Below are 16,690 nucleotides of genomic sequence, written 5' to 3' on the forward strand. Positions count from 1 at the left end.
TGTGCTCACTTTCTGACACTGCAAAAATGGGTCATTACATGGCAGACATGTTTTTTTTTCCAACAACAAAAAAATAGTTTACCCTGCTTACATTATGTAGCTCAAGTGTCTCTTCAGGGAGACAGCCACAATCAATGAGAAAGTACTCATAGCAATGAATAATTACACAAAGCAAGCATACTAATAGCCATAAAATTAACAATAGCCTCTGAAGATTTCACACTTGTCACTAATCTGCAAGTTGCTTAGCTTACACTCCCTCCATTACTCACTTTAAGCACAAATTTATTTATGGGGCAAAATAAAAACCATTTAAGAAGTCTTCTTTGTATTTAAAAGTGAAACAGTGTATTTAAAAACAGAATATTACTAAGTATTATTACAGAGCCAGATACATTGTTTAATTTACATTCCAAATCAGCTCATGGAAAGACGACAATTTTACTGTTCCAGACAGCCAGTTTTGCACCCGATATGCGACCTGCACACATCAGTTTTTACTGTGATTGAAAGACTCTGAAACAAACCAGAAGAAGGGGTAAATGGTGTAACAATGATTATCTGTCATAACTGTGGAAGAATTAGTTTAAGTTTTCTACAAATAATTAGATTCCAGCAGGATGAATATGTTATAAATATTTCAACACAACACTTTTTGAACACCCCCAAGTTTCTACTTCAGATATGATTAACTTTATCACATTTTCAACCAAAAGAATAATTACCTGCAATAGTTTCACTTAATAGAACAATGCTGCTTTTCCTCAGAATACAGCAGCTATGTTTCACTGTCCTCTGATTCATCATTACATCCACTCACTGACTCATTTTCTTCACATTCCTCTTCTTCCATGACTTCCCAGATGCCTTCTTCAAGGAACTTAATGTACACATCTTTTCCAGATGCTGGTACATAATGACCACCAGAATGCACCATTTTTATCGGATTTAAGTAGTAAGATGTCAGTTCCTCACTCATTTCTTGTAAAACAGAGGAAAGTTTAACATTACTTATTCAATAAAAGTGAAATTAAGTTGTTATTGAACACAATAAAACAATTTTAACAGAGAAAAATTTTAATCCAACCTTGTTGCAAGGAAAAAAAAACAATAAGAGTGATGAAAGAGCATAGAAAACTGAAAAATAGTTGAGACTTTCAAATTAACCAAGCCATGGCAGTGAATTTCATTTTTGGTTCGCAGGTCAGAGACCTGTATAATAGGACAAACATCTAACTTTAAAAAAAGGAAAAATGAAATGCAAAGATTTCTAAAATTTTAGACAGGTAACATTGCTTTGGCCCAGCTGTAAATAGTCAGTCTGTTGTGGTGCAACAAGTCAAATTGTCTTTAAATAATTTGCTCACACGTGCATTTCTGAAGAAATTTTTGTATGTAAGGCATAAAATGTCTAAAAGAAGGAAACCGTTTCTGTTGCCAGACACCCCATAATGGTCACATCAATGAGCAAGAATGCTGTGACCTTATTCCAAGAGTAGATGTATATTACCCTCAAGCAAAGGCAGCTCGTATGTGGTAACTGTGCACATGTTGCTTGCCTCACAATCAAGACAAGTTATTTTAACTTATGACACAAAGTCGCACAGGAAACCTACGGCATTTATGTAATACTGAACACATCATTACTGCTTTTTGGTCTCGAATAATAAAGTCCACTTCTCATAAAATTGTTGTAAACATGTAAATAAAGTTTAAACAAGAGAAATATGATTATTATTTGCCAAAGACATATGTTCAGTATTTATGACGAGTTACACTTGGGACAGACTGAATGCTTGTATACATGATATCCCAGACATCAAGGGCAAAACTATACAAGCAGGAGAGGATAATAAAATAAAATATTTTGGGATCAAGAACCAATGGTCATATACAGAAATTTCGTGCAGTATGGTGGGATTTTATGAGCAATAGTGTGAGGCATGTTGTTAAGAATTGTTTATATTTCATAGAAGACAAATGACTATCATATCAATGCTGGTGACAAAATAATGAAAAACAATACCTATTCATCTGTGATGTGTCCAATGTAGAATTTACCATTGTTTACTGCCCATCACAGTTTGTAAAAGATAGAACATTACTTGTAACAAGAACTTGCAGACACACAAGTAATATGTGGGAGCAGCAAAATATAAAACCTGGAAAGCTGAATGAATGCGCAAAGAGAGGTTCACAAAGGGAGCACCCAGGCTGGAAGAAATTTATCATCCCAGATCAGGCACAGCCCATAGGTAAAGGCTCTGAGGCACAGCTGCCACAAAGGTATATTAAATAACATATAATAAAGTAAAACAATGTATAACAGAATTTAAGTTATTCGGATGCATTTGGAATATTTGCCACATGAATTTAAATGACAGTCAACACTTTTCGGACTGTCGACAATGAGTGATGTTTTTCAAACATGTAGTAGCTAATATTCAGCTTGTACTTTGAAATGTCAGTTAGCTCTATGCAGCAGAGGAGTGGGGAATGGCTTCTACAGTGTACAGTTCTATGAGCTTGCTAAAGGCTCTGTTCATTCAGCCTAAGAGACTTCTACCAATTGTCGCATGAATTTTCACATTCCACTGCTTACAACAAAAGGAACTCAACAAAGCAGCTGAACCTTTGCTTTCAAATTCCTGTCTCTGTATGTATTTATTACACTTTTAAGGGTCAGTAATCAACAATTTTAATATTTTTAGAGCATTTTAAAGACAGTATTTTGTTTCTGGCACTGGTAATTCTATCCACTGAAGGAAAGGCATGCAAATTTTGTAAATTTCTCACTAGAATACAACTACATAAGTGGCACCACTTAGCAAGCATTTGAAGAATGATTAGAGGAAATAAACACATGAAACATGTCCATTACCTTTAATTGCTAAGTATTTCATTGCCTGACGATGGCTTTTGTGACATAATGTATGTTATTAGCAAAGTTTTTTTCTTTAGTGAATTGTGCTCAAGTTCCTGGGTGTTTTATTTCTTGTGAATAACTGTAGCATACCTGAGTCTGAAAACAGCACAATACGAATCCAGTGTGCAATTTGTTAAGAAAAACTCTGGAACATGAGCTTAGGGTGAAGTAGAGTAACCTGGTTTGCCCAGGTCTAACCTGAATATCAATCAAAAACAGAACTAGTGAGGATCCAAAATCAGAATAAACAGAGATACTTCAATCAGTAAAAATACAACTTCCACCTTTCTCTGTTAATGTTCCTTTACTATCAAACAGCAAAATAAAAAGAATTAAAAATAAATGTTTTACAATGTGGTTGTGCTGAGCCTCAAGCACACATACTACCTGTTTTACATCATTGTACTTAAGTAACTGCAGATATTTAACCACTCATATGTAATATGTGTAATGGGACACCAGGAACTTAAAATCAATGTGAGGATACAGTAGTCAGTAATAGATGGGCTCTGTAGATATATCATTCACTGTAAGTCCCCCGATCTTGTTACTGGTGCTGTATACTTTGTTTCTAGAGAGACTGGACTCACTGAGCACCCGTAGACATGACTTCCTTCTAGGCTCACTCTGACAAAGGTCAGCCATCACAGAAATTTGGGATTCATAATGCAAAAAGCAGTGGGAAATGCCCTCTGCCTGACCAACTGAAGGAACAGAGAGAAAACTTAAAAATTCCGTCAAAGAAACCAAAAGTTCATTGATAACCCACACTTGCATATTCTTTCAAGAAACATTCTGTATGGTCAAGCACAGAGGTTGAGATAGTGTAAAACAAGGTATGGGGTTTATAAATGCCAGACAACAACTTCTTACTGAGGTGCCATTAGTGCCTCTCGCCATACATCATCAATCTGAGGTGTCACTTTATTTCCAACATTCATCCTGGGTAATGTACCTTGACTTACATGAGTACAAAGTTTGCAGTCTGTCAAACAGGTGACAGTGAAAGGTACTATGTACACAAGAGCACAAGCACTGAAGTCTATTTCTCTATTGGAATTAAACAATGGAAAATTGCTACTCATTATATAGTGGGGATGTTGAGTCGCAGACAGGCACAACAAAAAGACTGTGAAACAAAGCTTTCAGCCAAGCAGGCCTTCATCAGAATAGACAATATACACACAACACACTCACGCAAACATAATCAGAGTTTATGTCTTGCCTTGGCTGCCAGACTGTGGTTTTTTGTGTGTGTATGTGTGTGTGTGTGTGTGTGTGTGTGTGTGTGTGTGTGAGAGAGAGAGAGAGAGAGAGAGAGAGAGAGAGAGAGAGAGAGAGAGAAAGAGAGATAGTTGCATTTTTGTGGGGGCGTGTGTGCATATGTTGTCTATTCTGATGAAGACCTGTTTAGCTGAAAGCTTTGTTTGACTGTCTGTGCCTATCTGCAACTCAGCATCTCCACTACATGGTGAGTGGCAACTATCCTTTTCATAGTATTGTCTCCATTGAAATTCCTACCCTGATAACAGACCTCAACCAGTCACAGTTTAACATGACAATTATGTATAGAGCTCTGTAACTGTTCACACATATTTTGTTGTTATTTATTAAATATTTTTTATTTTCTATTTTAATGTAACATCATGAAATAAAATGCTGGACGACAAATAAAATAAATCTTTTATAGTCTTTCAAGACAAATAATCCAGTTTACATCATTTTCCAACCCTATAAATGATTTCCAGGCCATTTCAGTTAATTTTAAACTAATAAGCAGGGAATTTGCTTTACCAGTTCCATATTAACTTTTTATAAAATAAAAGTCATTCAACCTTCATACAGAAAGTATGTGAAAGTAGTGTTTTCGATCAGAAATTCAAATACAATTTGAATCCCATATAATGTGTTCCACATTGTGAACAGTGTTTTGTGTGTGTGAAACAGAGGTTCTTTATAGGAAAGAATGTAAAAGAGTTTGCAGGTACACAAGAGAACTGCAATGCAACGCAGAGAAAAACATGAATGGATATCATGTTGAAGACAATCTGGGCTTTATGCAAAACATGTAAATAATGGTATAATTTTGTACTTTTGAACTCTGTGAAGAAATCATCAAAGGGAAATGCATATTTTACTGAATAAAACTTCTCTTAAGCCATTGCGCTACAAAAGACTCTGTGAACATTATGAAGCAAATTTTGATACAGACAGCAGCACTGGACTTCAATCAGTGTCTCTTTGTCCATATCAAATGAATCTGTTTGTTTACGAAACTGAAAGAAAACTTTACAAACTGTTATGTTTCACAACCACTTCCCCGAGTGCTCAATTTACAACGAGTAGTCTCTAATCCATGTTTCTAGCTGTGAACTTAAGCATCACTATAATCTTCCAAGGGAGCAAGTAAAGTATAGAATAAACAATGTGGTGTATAGACTGACATGAAATTCCCAACTTGGCATTGATTGTACACTTTTAAAAGAGGAGGAGTCAAAGCCACTGATATGGTTTAAACATTTTCTGGCAATGCAAACATTTGCAACACTTAGCAATTATTCACCAAAATAGACAATTTGCATTCAAATTGATGATGTAGACTTAGTACTGTGCTCATTAACCCCACCATGTAGCTGAGTGAGTACTGAGATATATCTGCAATACTTCCCCATTTTGTGCAACAGTCTACATTCTTTCATCCAACATTATTCCAATGTATTTGGTTGTGCTCTTAACGCTATATGACATAATTTTCACTATGAATACAATGTGAAAAATAATATACAAGTATATGAATAAAATGAAATAAGACGGCATCTCTTATGCCACCCTGGGAGTGTAATTGTCAACCTAAGACAGATTCACAAACTATGCAAAGAAAAATTAAAAGTCAAACTGGCAATTTAATACACTTGATGATGGAATATCTGCAAAGGGCAGTCAAATTAAAATGAGACAAATTGAAAAAAAAGTAATTAAGCCATTTATTATTTCAAAAGTGATCACTACAACCGTTAATACACTTATCCCACTGTAAGATAAGATGGTCAGTGTCTTTTTGGATAAATATTTGAGGTTGCCTAAAGGGACTATGATCGTACTTATGCCTGGCCACATGCCGCCAACAGACCACACTACAGAAGTTCTGCTGGGAAGCCCTTACACATCCTCTGTACCAGGGCCGGCCATGGTATGCGAAACTTCATGTGTGCCAAGTGTGCAGGCCACATGTGGGCCAAGGCTCTGTCTGTCTCCGCTTTGCTCGTTCCTTCCCAGAATTATTTGGTACAGTGTGACATTTCATTTGTATAGTGGTGTGGCATTTGTAAGCTAGCATCACTCAGTTCAGTTTGGCAGAATCATGGAGTCTGAACTGTTAACCCTTTGCTATTTGTTCATTGATTGAATGTTCACAGATCCAGTGGCTTTTTGCAAAAAAAGAAGCAGTCTAGCAATCTGCCATCAACAGCCTTTAAAAATGAATAGGAATGACAGAAGAGAGGGATGAGAATTCTCAGTATATGTTATGCAATCGCATAAGCGATGAATATTGCAAATTTGCTATGAAATGGTATTACAAAATCACACATGAAGAATTTAAAAAATTTAGTTGACAACGAAAGTGCAAAAAATTACAGTGATCGACAGACAGGATTCATTGTTCTGTACATGAAGAAGCACTTTGAGCTAAATTTGTAGGCACACAGAATGTGAAGGAATTGGTGGTAAGAACAACAAAATTTCTGAACTCGCACACTTTTTTTTCCTGTCAGTTGCAACTGTTTTCAATGGAACTGAATGAAGAGTATTACTGCAAAGTATGTTAGTTAAGTCAAGCAGCATGGTTGGAATTATGGTTTGTTTTAAAATTCACTATTGTTGAATATATGAAGGAAATAGGAGAGAAGGAATTAAATGAAGTAAATCTGGAATGGATTGCAGACCTCACATTTCAAGTGGACTTGATTGCACATTGCCCAATGTAAGACACTGCTAAGTGAGGAACAATTAATTTCTGATTTCCAGAATGAGATTTTTCACTCTGCAGCGGAGTGTGTGCTTTTATGAAACTTCCTGGCAGATTAAAACTGTGTGCCGGATCGAGACTCGAACTCGGGACCTTTGCCTTTTGCAGGCAGCAAGTGCTCTACCAACTGAACTACCCAAACCCGACTCAAAACCCGTCCTCACAGCTTTAATTCCGCCAGTACCTCATCTTCTACCTTCAAAACTTCACAGAAGCTCTCCTGCATACCTTGCAAAACTCCTGGAAGAAAGGATATTGCGGGGACACGGCTTAGCCACAGCCTGGGGGATGTTTCCAGAATGAGATTTTCACTCACCACTGGAGTGTGCGCTGATATGAAACTTCTTGGCACATTAAAACTTTGAGCTGGACCGAGACTTGAACTCAGGACCTCTGCCTTTTGCGGGCAAGTGCTCTACCAACTGAGCTACCCAAGCATGACTCACATGTGCAAAGGTCCCTAGTTCAAGTCTCTGTGCGGCAGACAGTTTCAATCGGCCAGAAAGTTTAATTTCTGATTTGTTGTAAATGAATTTAAAAAGAAATTTGCATTGTGCAAGGGGCAAATTCTGACAAAAAAACTACGTCCATTTCCCTAATCTCACAGCCATTAAAGAAAACACCAGGTTTGAAAAATTCATTGTTGCTTTCAAAGAATTGCGTGGATAATCTCGTAAATGTTTTGAGGATACTGCAATGTTACAACCATTTCTGAGTTGTTTTCGCGACTGTTTGCCATTTCAGTTGGAAGGGCCCCTGTGGAAGTGCAAACGTAACTAAATTACCTGCGAGGTAATTCCCGTTTCAATGACAAATCCTTTTCTGTTAAACTGTCCAGGACATCTACGTTGCTTTCCTCAAGTACAGCTTCCACGTCTCTGTACTGAAGGTTGCAAAAGTGCCACAATATTTCAATTGATGCATTTCTGTGAAAGACCTTTTTTGAAAACTAAATAAGTCATAATTACTTGGCAACCTGAACATGAAAATCTATTACACTGTTTGTACCTGTCGTATGCTGACAGTTTGAACCTGATAAAAATTATATTATGTATTCAGTGCACCAAACATTATTAAATAATACTGAAAATTTATTTATTTGTGATCTATGTTGTTGGGAAATGTAAATCATAAAACCAAGATGTATGCAGTGCAACTGCACTACCATTTAAATGTGGCATGTTCACAGTTTTCCACTGACTTCCTCCTTGCACTCAGACAGTGTAGTGTGGCAGTGGGGGAAATGTGCAGCAAGGCTGAGCACTATGGCAATCGTGCCCAGGCAGGACTCATGAGCCAAATTTTTGGCCCCCTTGCTCTGTGCAGTCTCAATCTCTCTCCACGTGATTTTTCATATTTTTGGAGCCCAGAAGAAAAATTTTCGTAGCTGTCAATTTGTTTTGGACGAAGAGGTGCCTGGGTAAAACCGTGGTTCCATAGGCAACTGCAAACATTTTTCCGTGAAGACACTGACCATCTTGTCTCACAGTGGAATAAGTGTATTAACAGTTGTGGCAATTACTTACAAAATAATAAACAGTTTACTTACCATTTTTTTATGTCTGTCTCATTTTCATTCAACCTCCCCTTATAAATTCAGAAGGAAATGCTAATAAAATGAAATACAGAACAACAATAAATTAATCACACATTCAACAGCACAATTACCTTTTGGAATTATCTGATCCGTTTCACCATACACATGTAAAGTAGGGATCTTCACTGTCTTCAGGTAGTTCTTGTAGTGAGGAGAACACAATGATCTGAAGCCCGCTATCAAAATCGCAAATTTGAAAGAAAATGACAAACCTGTAAAGAAAATGAAAACAAAATGAGTTATATTAGTAACTAAAGATTCCATTTGCCTGCTTTGTTTAACTCAAGATTATTTTCTTACTAATACAACACAATCTTAGTAATTTACAGTTTCTACAGCTACCACAAAAATAATAAATGGAGTAAAGCTGACCAACATGCATATAAATGTATATTGTTAAAAAGATTCTATAATTGAATCCCCAGCTTCTGGAATATTTAAAAATTCTGAAAGACAGAAATCGAATTGTCTTTTTGCTTTACTTCATGAATTGTCGGTCCAGGTCTGCTTATCCCTTCACTAGCAGCTGATAAAAAGACGTCCACAATGGTTTTAAAATTCATGTTTCCACTTTCATTTCCTACTAGATGTAAACTTGTTAAGTCATATGAATAAACATAGTTTATAGTCACTGCATCCACTGAAATTGTGCCTCGAGAAAGCCACAGTCTGCACTGGAGCACATTAACACATATAAATACAAAAAAATGAGTTCATTCAAATGATGAGAACTTGACAGTTAAAACAAATACATTCTGAATTTGTATCATCTGCGAATTAAATTCATTCACATTTATGCAGAGAAAGTAACTACTTAAAATGGGTAACACACAAGACTAGAATCCAAGTACCAGTCAGTCACTGATGTAACTACGGCAGAGCAGACAGGGATATGAAAGTATTAGGAAACAGCTTATCCTACAATGAGAGAGATAGAAATACGGAAAGGAAAAAGGAAAAGTTTTAGAAAAAAGAAAAGGAAGCACACATAACAGTGGAGAAGAAGTCAGTCACGTAAGTGACACAAAGAATAAAGTTACAAGCAAGCATGGAGCATAATTTTTCTTTGTATTATCATTTCAGAAACAAAGTCGCATAAATAAGTTTCCATGGAAAGGATATACTGCTACTCGCTTTGAAGATGACACATTGAGTTGCAGACAGGCCAAACGAAAAAACTGTTACGCATTAAGCTTTCATCCAAAGCCTTCTTCAGAGAAAAAGGAAAGAAACACACACACACACACACACACACACACACACACACACACACACACACACACACACACAAGTAAGCACACCTAACACACACGACTTGTAACACAGACACTATGGCCAGAAAACAATTGAGTCGCATAGAGCAGAAAAAGAATAACATGTGCGTTCATATTTGAAGGGAAAGTACACAAACAGATCTGCGGCACAGCAATGAGCACCTGAATGACACCCCCCTATGCCAACCCATTTATGGACTATCTAGAGGAAACCCTCCTAGCTTCCCAAATCCCTAAATCCTTAATCTGGTTCAGATTTCCTGTACTGTATCCCTACACATCCCCAATCCTCCCACCACTTCCAAGAAGTTGCAACAAAGGAGTGCCCCCTTTGTCACCCATTACTACCCCTGACTGGAATAGCTGACCCACATCCTTTGCAGGCCTTTGAGTATCTATCATTGTGCTGTTAAATGAGGGAAATTCTGTCCAAGATCCTTCCCACCACTCCTAAAGAGGTATTACATCGCCCACCCAGTCCCTACAACATCCTAGCCCACCCTATGCCACTCCCAATCCCAACCGCTAATCACAGGTATCATGTCCCTGTGGAAGATCCATTTGCAAGACCTGCCAATCAACCCTCCCAGCACTTCCCATTCCTGTCCTGTCACAGGCTTATCCTACCCAATCAGCAGCCAGGCCAATTGTGAAAGCAACCAGGTCATATACCAGCCCTGCTGCAATGATTGCACAGCTTATGATACTGGTACGACTACCAACCAGCTGTCTGCCAGGATGAATAGCTATCGCCAAACTGTGGCCAAGAGCAAATTGCACCACCCTGTGGCACAACATGCAGCTGCACATAACGTGCCTGATTTCAATGGCTGCTTCACAACCCGGTCCATCAGAATCTGATGATGGTCATTATAGACCAAAACTGGTAATCTGTTAACAAAAAGTTTGTGACCATAGACATAAAGTAAAGGAAACTTATTGCATATATGGGTCACTGTTTTATTCGCGATAATGTCGTAGCTTGTGAAATAAATGTATCATTTCATTCATACTGAAATGGTGGCTGACCACCTAGAGCTGAAGTATCAGTGGTCATAAAAGTTGCATGTCTTCATAGCATTTCATGGAAAGGAAAAAAAGGAAACAATGTTCTGAAAAATTCTTTTAGGCCTGCACATTCAACTACATCCCATTAAGACACATACTTTGAATTAATTATAAATTCTAGTATCATGCTTGGAGGAATTACAGCTATCAGTTGTGCACTGATGAGAAGGGCAGGTTTCAGGACTAACGTGTACATAAAAAACATCACAATCCTCTCAAGAACGATATTTTCTTTTCGGAAAACATGCACACTTTTTCTTTGGCATAGGAAGATATAGAGTAGAGAAAATGAAGTAAGGAAGTTTCTACTCACACCAAGATTGTCATAGGGAATGTTACTGAGTGGAGAATATAAACTCCTCTCATGCAATGCTGGCATCAAGAGAAATGTCTAGTGTATGGCACCTACAACTGTTAACACTGTCAAAAAGAACTAAGGACTAAAGAGACCAGATAATAATCCAGTAAATTAAAAAAGATAGGACAAGGGGCTCACTATTTAGTTTGGGAGGAATTGAGAAAACTTTCACACAAGAGCTGTAAATATTTATGTAGCAAAGATCATAAAAGTGTACACAGTGATGGTGCAAAAACTGAATGGACATCTCAAGCTCGAGGATTTTCTTTCCATTTGCAAAGACTGGCGATACTTGCTTCAAAAAACAAGGCTGATTTATTTATTTATCTATTTATTCACACACCATGTTCCACAATCCCCATCATGAAAGACAGTTGTAGGGATATAGAACCAATCAAGTTCACATTACACAGGCACAAGCAGCCACCACTTAGCTTAGTGCTAATCTACTAATGCTGCTAATCTTGGGAATTAATTCTACATTACTTTATATGTGCATATGTAAATGGAAAAAAATCTGAAGGTATGAACTTTACGCATAGTTTTTCACTAATGAGCAACATTCAATGCAAGTTAATTGCTCCTTATATGCCAAAGCAATATAACTGAAAACTCAGCATTGTGGCTCCAGAAGAATGCACTTTCTTGAATGTTTCTTCTTATCCGTTGATGTCTAGTGTCGTGTATGATGTGGCATACACTCTGTCCCTCTCATTTACTTTGGTTTCTGATGAAGAATGATAGGGAGTGGGCACCCTCACTGTTAACCAGGGGCTGATATTACACAGATATCCATTTAAATGTTGGGTGGTTTTGTGTTTGAGTAATGAAATTTGACCTGGCCGCACAACCCCATTGTGTAACTGCAAGTCCTTCCAGTCCCAGAGACAGCTGATGCCTATTTATATTCAATGTATGAAAATTGGGGGTTTGAGAAAATTTAAGGGTCGTACAGAAATTAGTAATTATATTACACTATATATTATCAACAGACTTTATAAACATCTTGCATGAGCACACTAAATAAGCAAGAATCATTTCTCAAGCTAACTCAGGAAATTCTATTTGCTTAACATAAGCATTCATTAGAAATTTAATGCATAAGTTGTTGTTAGCACACGACTTACATCCCCTTTCTTGCATGCCACACAACACACTGACAAAAGATGCGCCTTGTGAAAATCCAAGTAATCCATCAAAAGGACCATTTTCCTTAAAAGCATTGGTTATCACCTCCAAGCTTTTAGTGAAACCAATGCAAACGTCTGAAGGTTTCTTTGAATTAAATCCACTGTTCTCATCTGAGAACCACCAGCCATACTGTTCTGCAATGAAAAATAGCAATTTGAAACTACCAAAAGAATCAACAAAGCAACAAAATACAGAAAAAATTATATGCTGTAGGCAAATCAGTTTAACATAACAAACTAAATAATTACATTACATAAACTTTATTCTGGTCCGAGATAAAATGGCTACAGAGAGCAAATTACAGTATATTTTTCTTATTATTCTTCCATACATAAAAACAGGAGACTCCATCCACAAGCAATTTAATTACACACACCTAATTATTAGCATGAAACACCACTTTTTGCCTAGGTTACTGCAGTAATATATCATAATGCGGATTCTACAAGACACTGAAAGGACTGAGGAGCTATCCTGATCAAAGATCTCTCAACATCCACCCACAACTCACAGAGATTGGTCAGGGTGCGCCAATGGCACACTTACCACTACATATGCAAACCACTGCCATGTACACCAAAATCTGTATCACCTATCTTTGCAGTGGTGCGAGATTTGATGTAGACACCATTCACGAATCTTTACAACGGGATATTTCAAACAGAAATCCAAAATTTTTGCTTTGGCTTTCATACCTCCAGCTATGGTTGTTGTGCCACCTATGGATATCTGGACACTTATTTGAGTGCCACTAGCAGTCTTTACATATGACAGGAATTTCTGGGTTTTGTGAGAGGTCTTTTGATAGGGTCTGCTGCTGTTATCACTGAAGGCTTTACGTATTGTCCTTTTGACAGCCAAATGCATTTCCTGAAGCATCCCTGGTATATACTCCCATGCTTTGTTTTACAATAAGAACAGTTTCTTTACTGAGACTGTATACAGCTCAGGGTTACCCCTCACCATCACGAGCTGATGAACTGTTCTACTAGGTACATATCTGTCCAGTACTTGGTCAATTATTTTTCAAAACTTGAGCCATAGGTTCCCAATATACTATATTCAAGGTCCTCCTTCAGATATAACACTACTACCTCTTTATCTGATTACCTGAACACTTAAATCTTCCTACTTGTTTCACTGCCTGTTTTACTTCATAATTGGTGTTGTTACAACTGCCTCATGGTGACTGATGCCAGAGGTTTATTTGTTGTCATTACTACCAACACATTTCCATCATAAGTGTGCTTCTGTTCATTGAGTTTTTTGACCATGTGTGAGTATTTTTTAGACTTACAAGTCTACAGCACCAAATGCACTTCTGAAAAAAAATTGTTACCATCAAATGTAAATTTAAGTGTCAAGGAGTATTTTTTAGGGTATTTGTATGGAGTGTGCTTGAATGGGATGGAAAAATGGACGATAAGCAGTTCAGACAAAAAGACAATAGAAGTTTTGAAATTTGGTGCTACAGAATAATGTTGAAAATAAACTGGGTAGATTGAATACCCAATGAGACAAATTTCACGGGGGGAGAAAGAAATCTGAAGCACAACTTGACTAACAGAAAAGATTGGTTGATAAGACACATCCTGAGGCATCAAAGAATCATCAATTTGGTAATGGCAAGGGGTGAGTGACTGTGTGTGTGTGTGTGTGGGGGGGGGGGGGGGGGGGAGGGGGAGGGAAGGGAAGAAGGAGAGGGAGGGGGTAGGAGGGAAGAAGGAAGGTGTAAAAATGATAGAGAGGGATCAATACATGAATGCAGTAAGCATGTTCAAATGGATGTATGATGCAGTAGTTATGTAGAGACGAAGAGGCTTGCACAGTGCACAGGATATACAATAAAGGGAACAGCAACATATCGGTCTTCAGACTGAACATCAGAACACCAGCACATACTGCTAATACTTGTTTGTAACTGCCTATTTCTGTCAAATTATTGGTCAAGTTGCTTTGGAAAACTTGTTTTCTGCATAAACTAACCTACACTAAATCAAAGTCTACAAAGAAGCAATGGATTACCCAACAAATACAGGTACTGTATAAAACAAAAATTAACTCTATCTGTCAGCCAGAAGCAGCTCTATTGTTGATCCATTAGCCCATTACAAGACATACTGCAAAATACTGAAGACAATAATAGGGACATCAAACGCATAACAAAATAAAGATAATCACATCAAATAACAAGATAAAGACAATATGGGGTATAGTGAAGGTGGTGATTGAAAGACCCAGACATGAAAAGGAACAGGTAGCATTAAGAGTAAATGATACATTGATAATGTCTATGCAGTGTTGCAAAACTTTTTTTTTTTTTTAACAACTGTTACTGAAAAGATGGAGTTGTCACATTCAGTAAATGCTGCCATGAAATATCTCAGGCCAGTCAGTGTAAATAACTTCAGTACTATGAATAAAACCCTTACTCCACCAGTGCAAATAAAGTCCAGCATAAAAATCTTTAAAATCAGAAAAGCTCAATTGGTTATGATAAAATATCAACAAAGTTGATTAAAGTGCATTTTTGGGATTAGTAACTCATTAAGTTATCACTGGAACTAGTCTTTTAGCAGTGGAACTTTACTTGAATGATTTAAATTTGTCAGAGTTGACCATCTGTTTTAGATAGGAGATAAAGAAACACTGTAAAATTTCTGCTCAATTTGATTTTTACAAGCATTCTTTAAAATTTTCGAAATGCTACTATCAAATCAGCTTCTTAACCACCTGACAACAACAAAATATATTATCAAACTCACAGCTCAGATTTCTCATGGGTTCTGATATTGAGAAAGCTATCTGCAAATACAGCATGAATGTACTTAATTCATTAGACAATAAATTAGAAGCTACTGGTATATTCTGTGATCTGTCAAGGGCATTTGACTTTAAATTACAATTTCCTTTTACATAAATTAGATTATTATTGTGTAACAGGAAATGATGCAAAATGGAGCAAATTCTGTTTCTCTGACAGGAAATAATGGGTGTCATTAGAAAAGAGACATGTACTGAACTATCAGATTAGTTGGCTGATTTGGGGGAGGGGATCAAACGGTGAGGTCATTGGTCCCATGAGATTAGTGAAGGATTGGGAAGGAAGTCATCCATGCCCTTTCAAAGCAACCATTTGCCTGTAATGATCTAGGGAAATCACGGAAAACCTAAATCAGGATGGCTGGACACAGATTTGAACCGTCGTCCTCCCAAATGCGAGTCCAGTGTGCCACCTCGCGTAGTGAACTATAAGACATTATCCAACTAGGAACTAATTACATGTGTTATTACCCAAAATTCCATCTTTGTCACCTTTTTTTCTTGTGTATATGAATGACCTTTACCTGTGACATTACCAGATGCCAAGTTTGTTTTGTTTATATATTATACAGACATTGTAATAAATAGCGAATCAAGTGTAGCCTTACAAAGATCAGTAATAAAATTTTATGAACATTAATAAAAGGTTCCTAGCTAATTCTTTGTTATTTAACTTTGAAAAAACACGCTACCCACAGTTTGGAACTTGTTAGAGGTTTCCTGCCACTATATACCTAAATATGACAGGTAGAAGAAGTTGACAGCATTAAATTCTTGGGATTGCAGTTTTATAAGAAGTTCAACTCAGATGAGAATACCACAGAATTGGTGAAGCACCTAAACAAATCTCTATTTACAATGCGAGTGCTGTCAGACATAGAAGATATAAAAATAAAAAGCTAGCATATTATGCTTACTTTCATTCCATAATGTTGTACAGGATTATTTCTTGGGGTAACTCATCACACCAAGTTAAAGTTTTCCAGGTCCAAAAATGTATAATAAGAATTATTTATGGTGAAATCAACAACATTATGCAGAGGCCAGTTTAGGAAACTAGGAATACTAACTACTGCTTCCCAATATTTTTATTCTTTAATGAAATTTGTCATTAAAAATACCTCTCTTTTTCAAACCAACAGCTCAGTTGATGGGAATCAATACTATGAACAAGAATAATCTTCAGAAAAATTTAAAGTCATTTACTTTAGCCCAGAAAGATATTCATTATTCAGGAACAAACATTTTCAATGACTTGCCTGGATCACAAAAAGTTTAACTACAAATAAGGTTCAGTTTAAGAGGAGACTTAAGGACTTATTAGTGGGCAACTCCTTCTATTCTACTGATGAATTTCTTAGTACAATCTACTAATGCGTATATGTTACTAATAATGTCAAATAATATATTTATAAACATAGCATTC

The 16,690-nt window shown here is 36.9% G+C and overlaps 1 protein-coding gene across 1 annotated transcript in view; it reads right to left on the reverse strand.

The window, feature by feature from the left end:
• Nucleotides 1-311: 311 nt before the first annotated feature.
• The window catches only part of LOC126480951 (esterase OVCA2), a 36,879-nt gene continuing 20,500 nt past the window's right edge, over nucleotides 312-16,690 (reverse strand). The window contains exons 3-6 of the mRNA XM_050104378.1: nucleotides 12,378-12,575; nucleotides 8,622-8,762; nucleotides 726-981; nucleotides 312-516 (exon numbers count right to left, since the gene is read on the reverse strand). Of these exons, the coding sequence (XP_049960335.1) occupies nucleotides 779-981; nucleotides 8,622-8,762; nucleotides 12,378-12,575 (542 nt within the window). The 3' untranslated portion in view covers nucleotides 312-516; nucleotides 726-778. The remainder of the gene's footprint in view (nucleotides 517-725; nucleotides 982-8,621; nucleotides 8,763-12,377; nucleotides 12,576-16,690) is intronic.

This window comes from Schistocerca serialis, chromosome 5 (assembly GCF_023864345.2).
Source record: "Schistocerca serialis cubense isolate TAMUIC-IGC-003099 chromosome 5, iqSchSeri2.2, whole genome shotgun sequence".
Lineage (NCBI taxonomy): Eukaryota > Metazoa > Arthropoda > Insecta > Orthoptera > Acrididae > Schistocerca > Schistocerca serialis.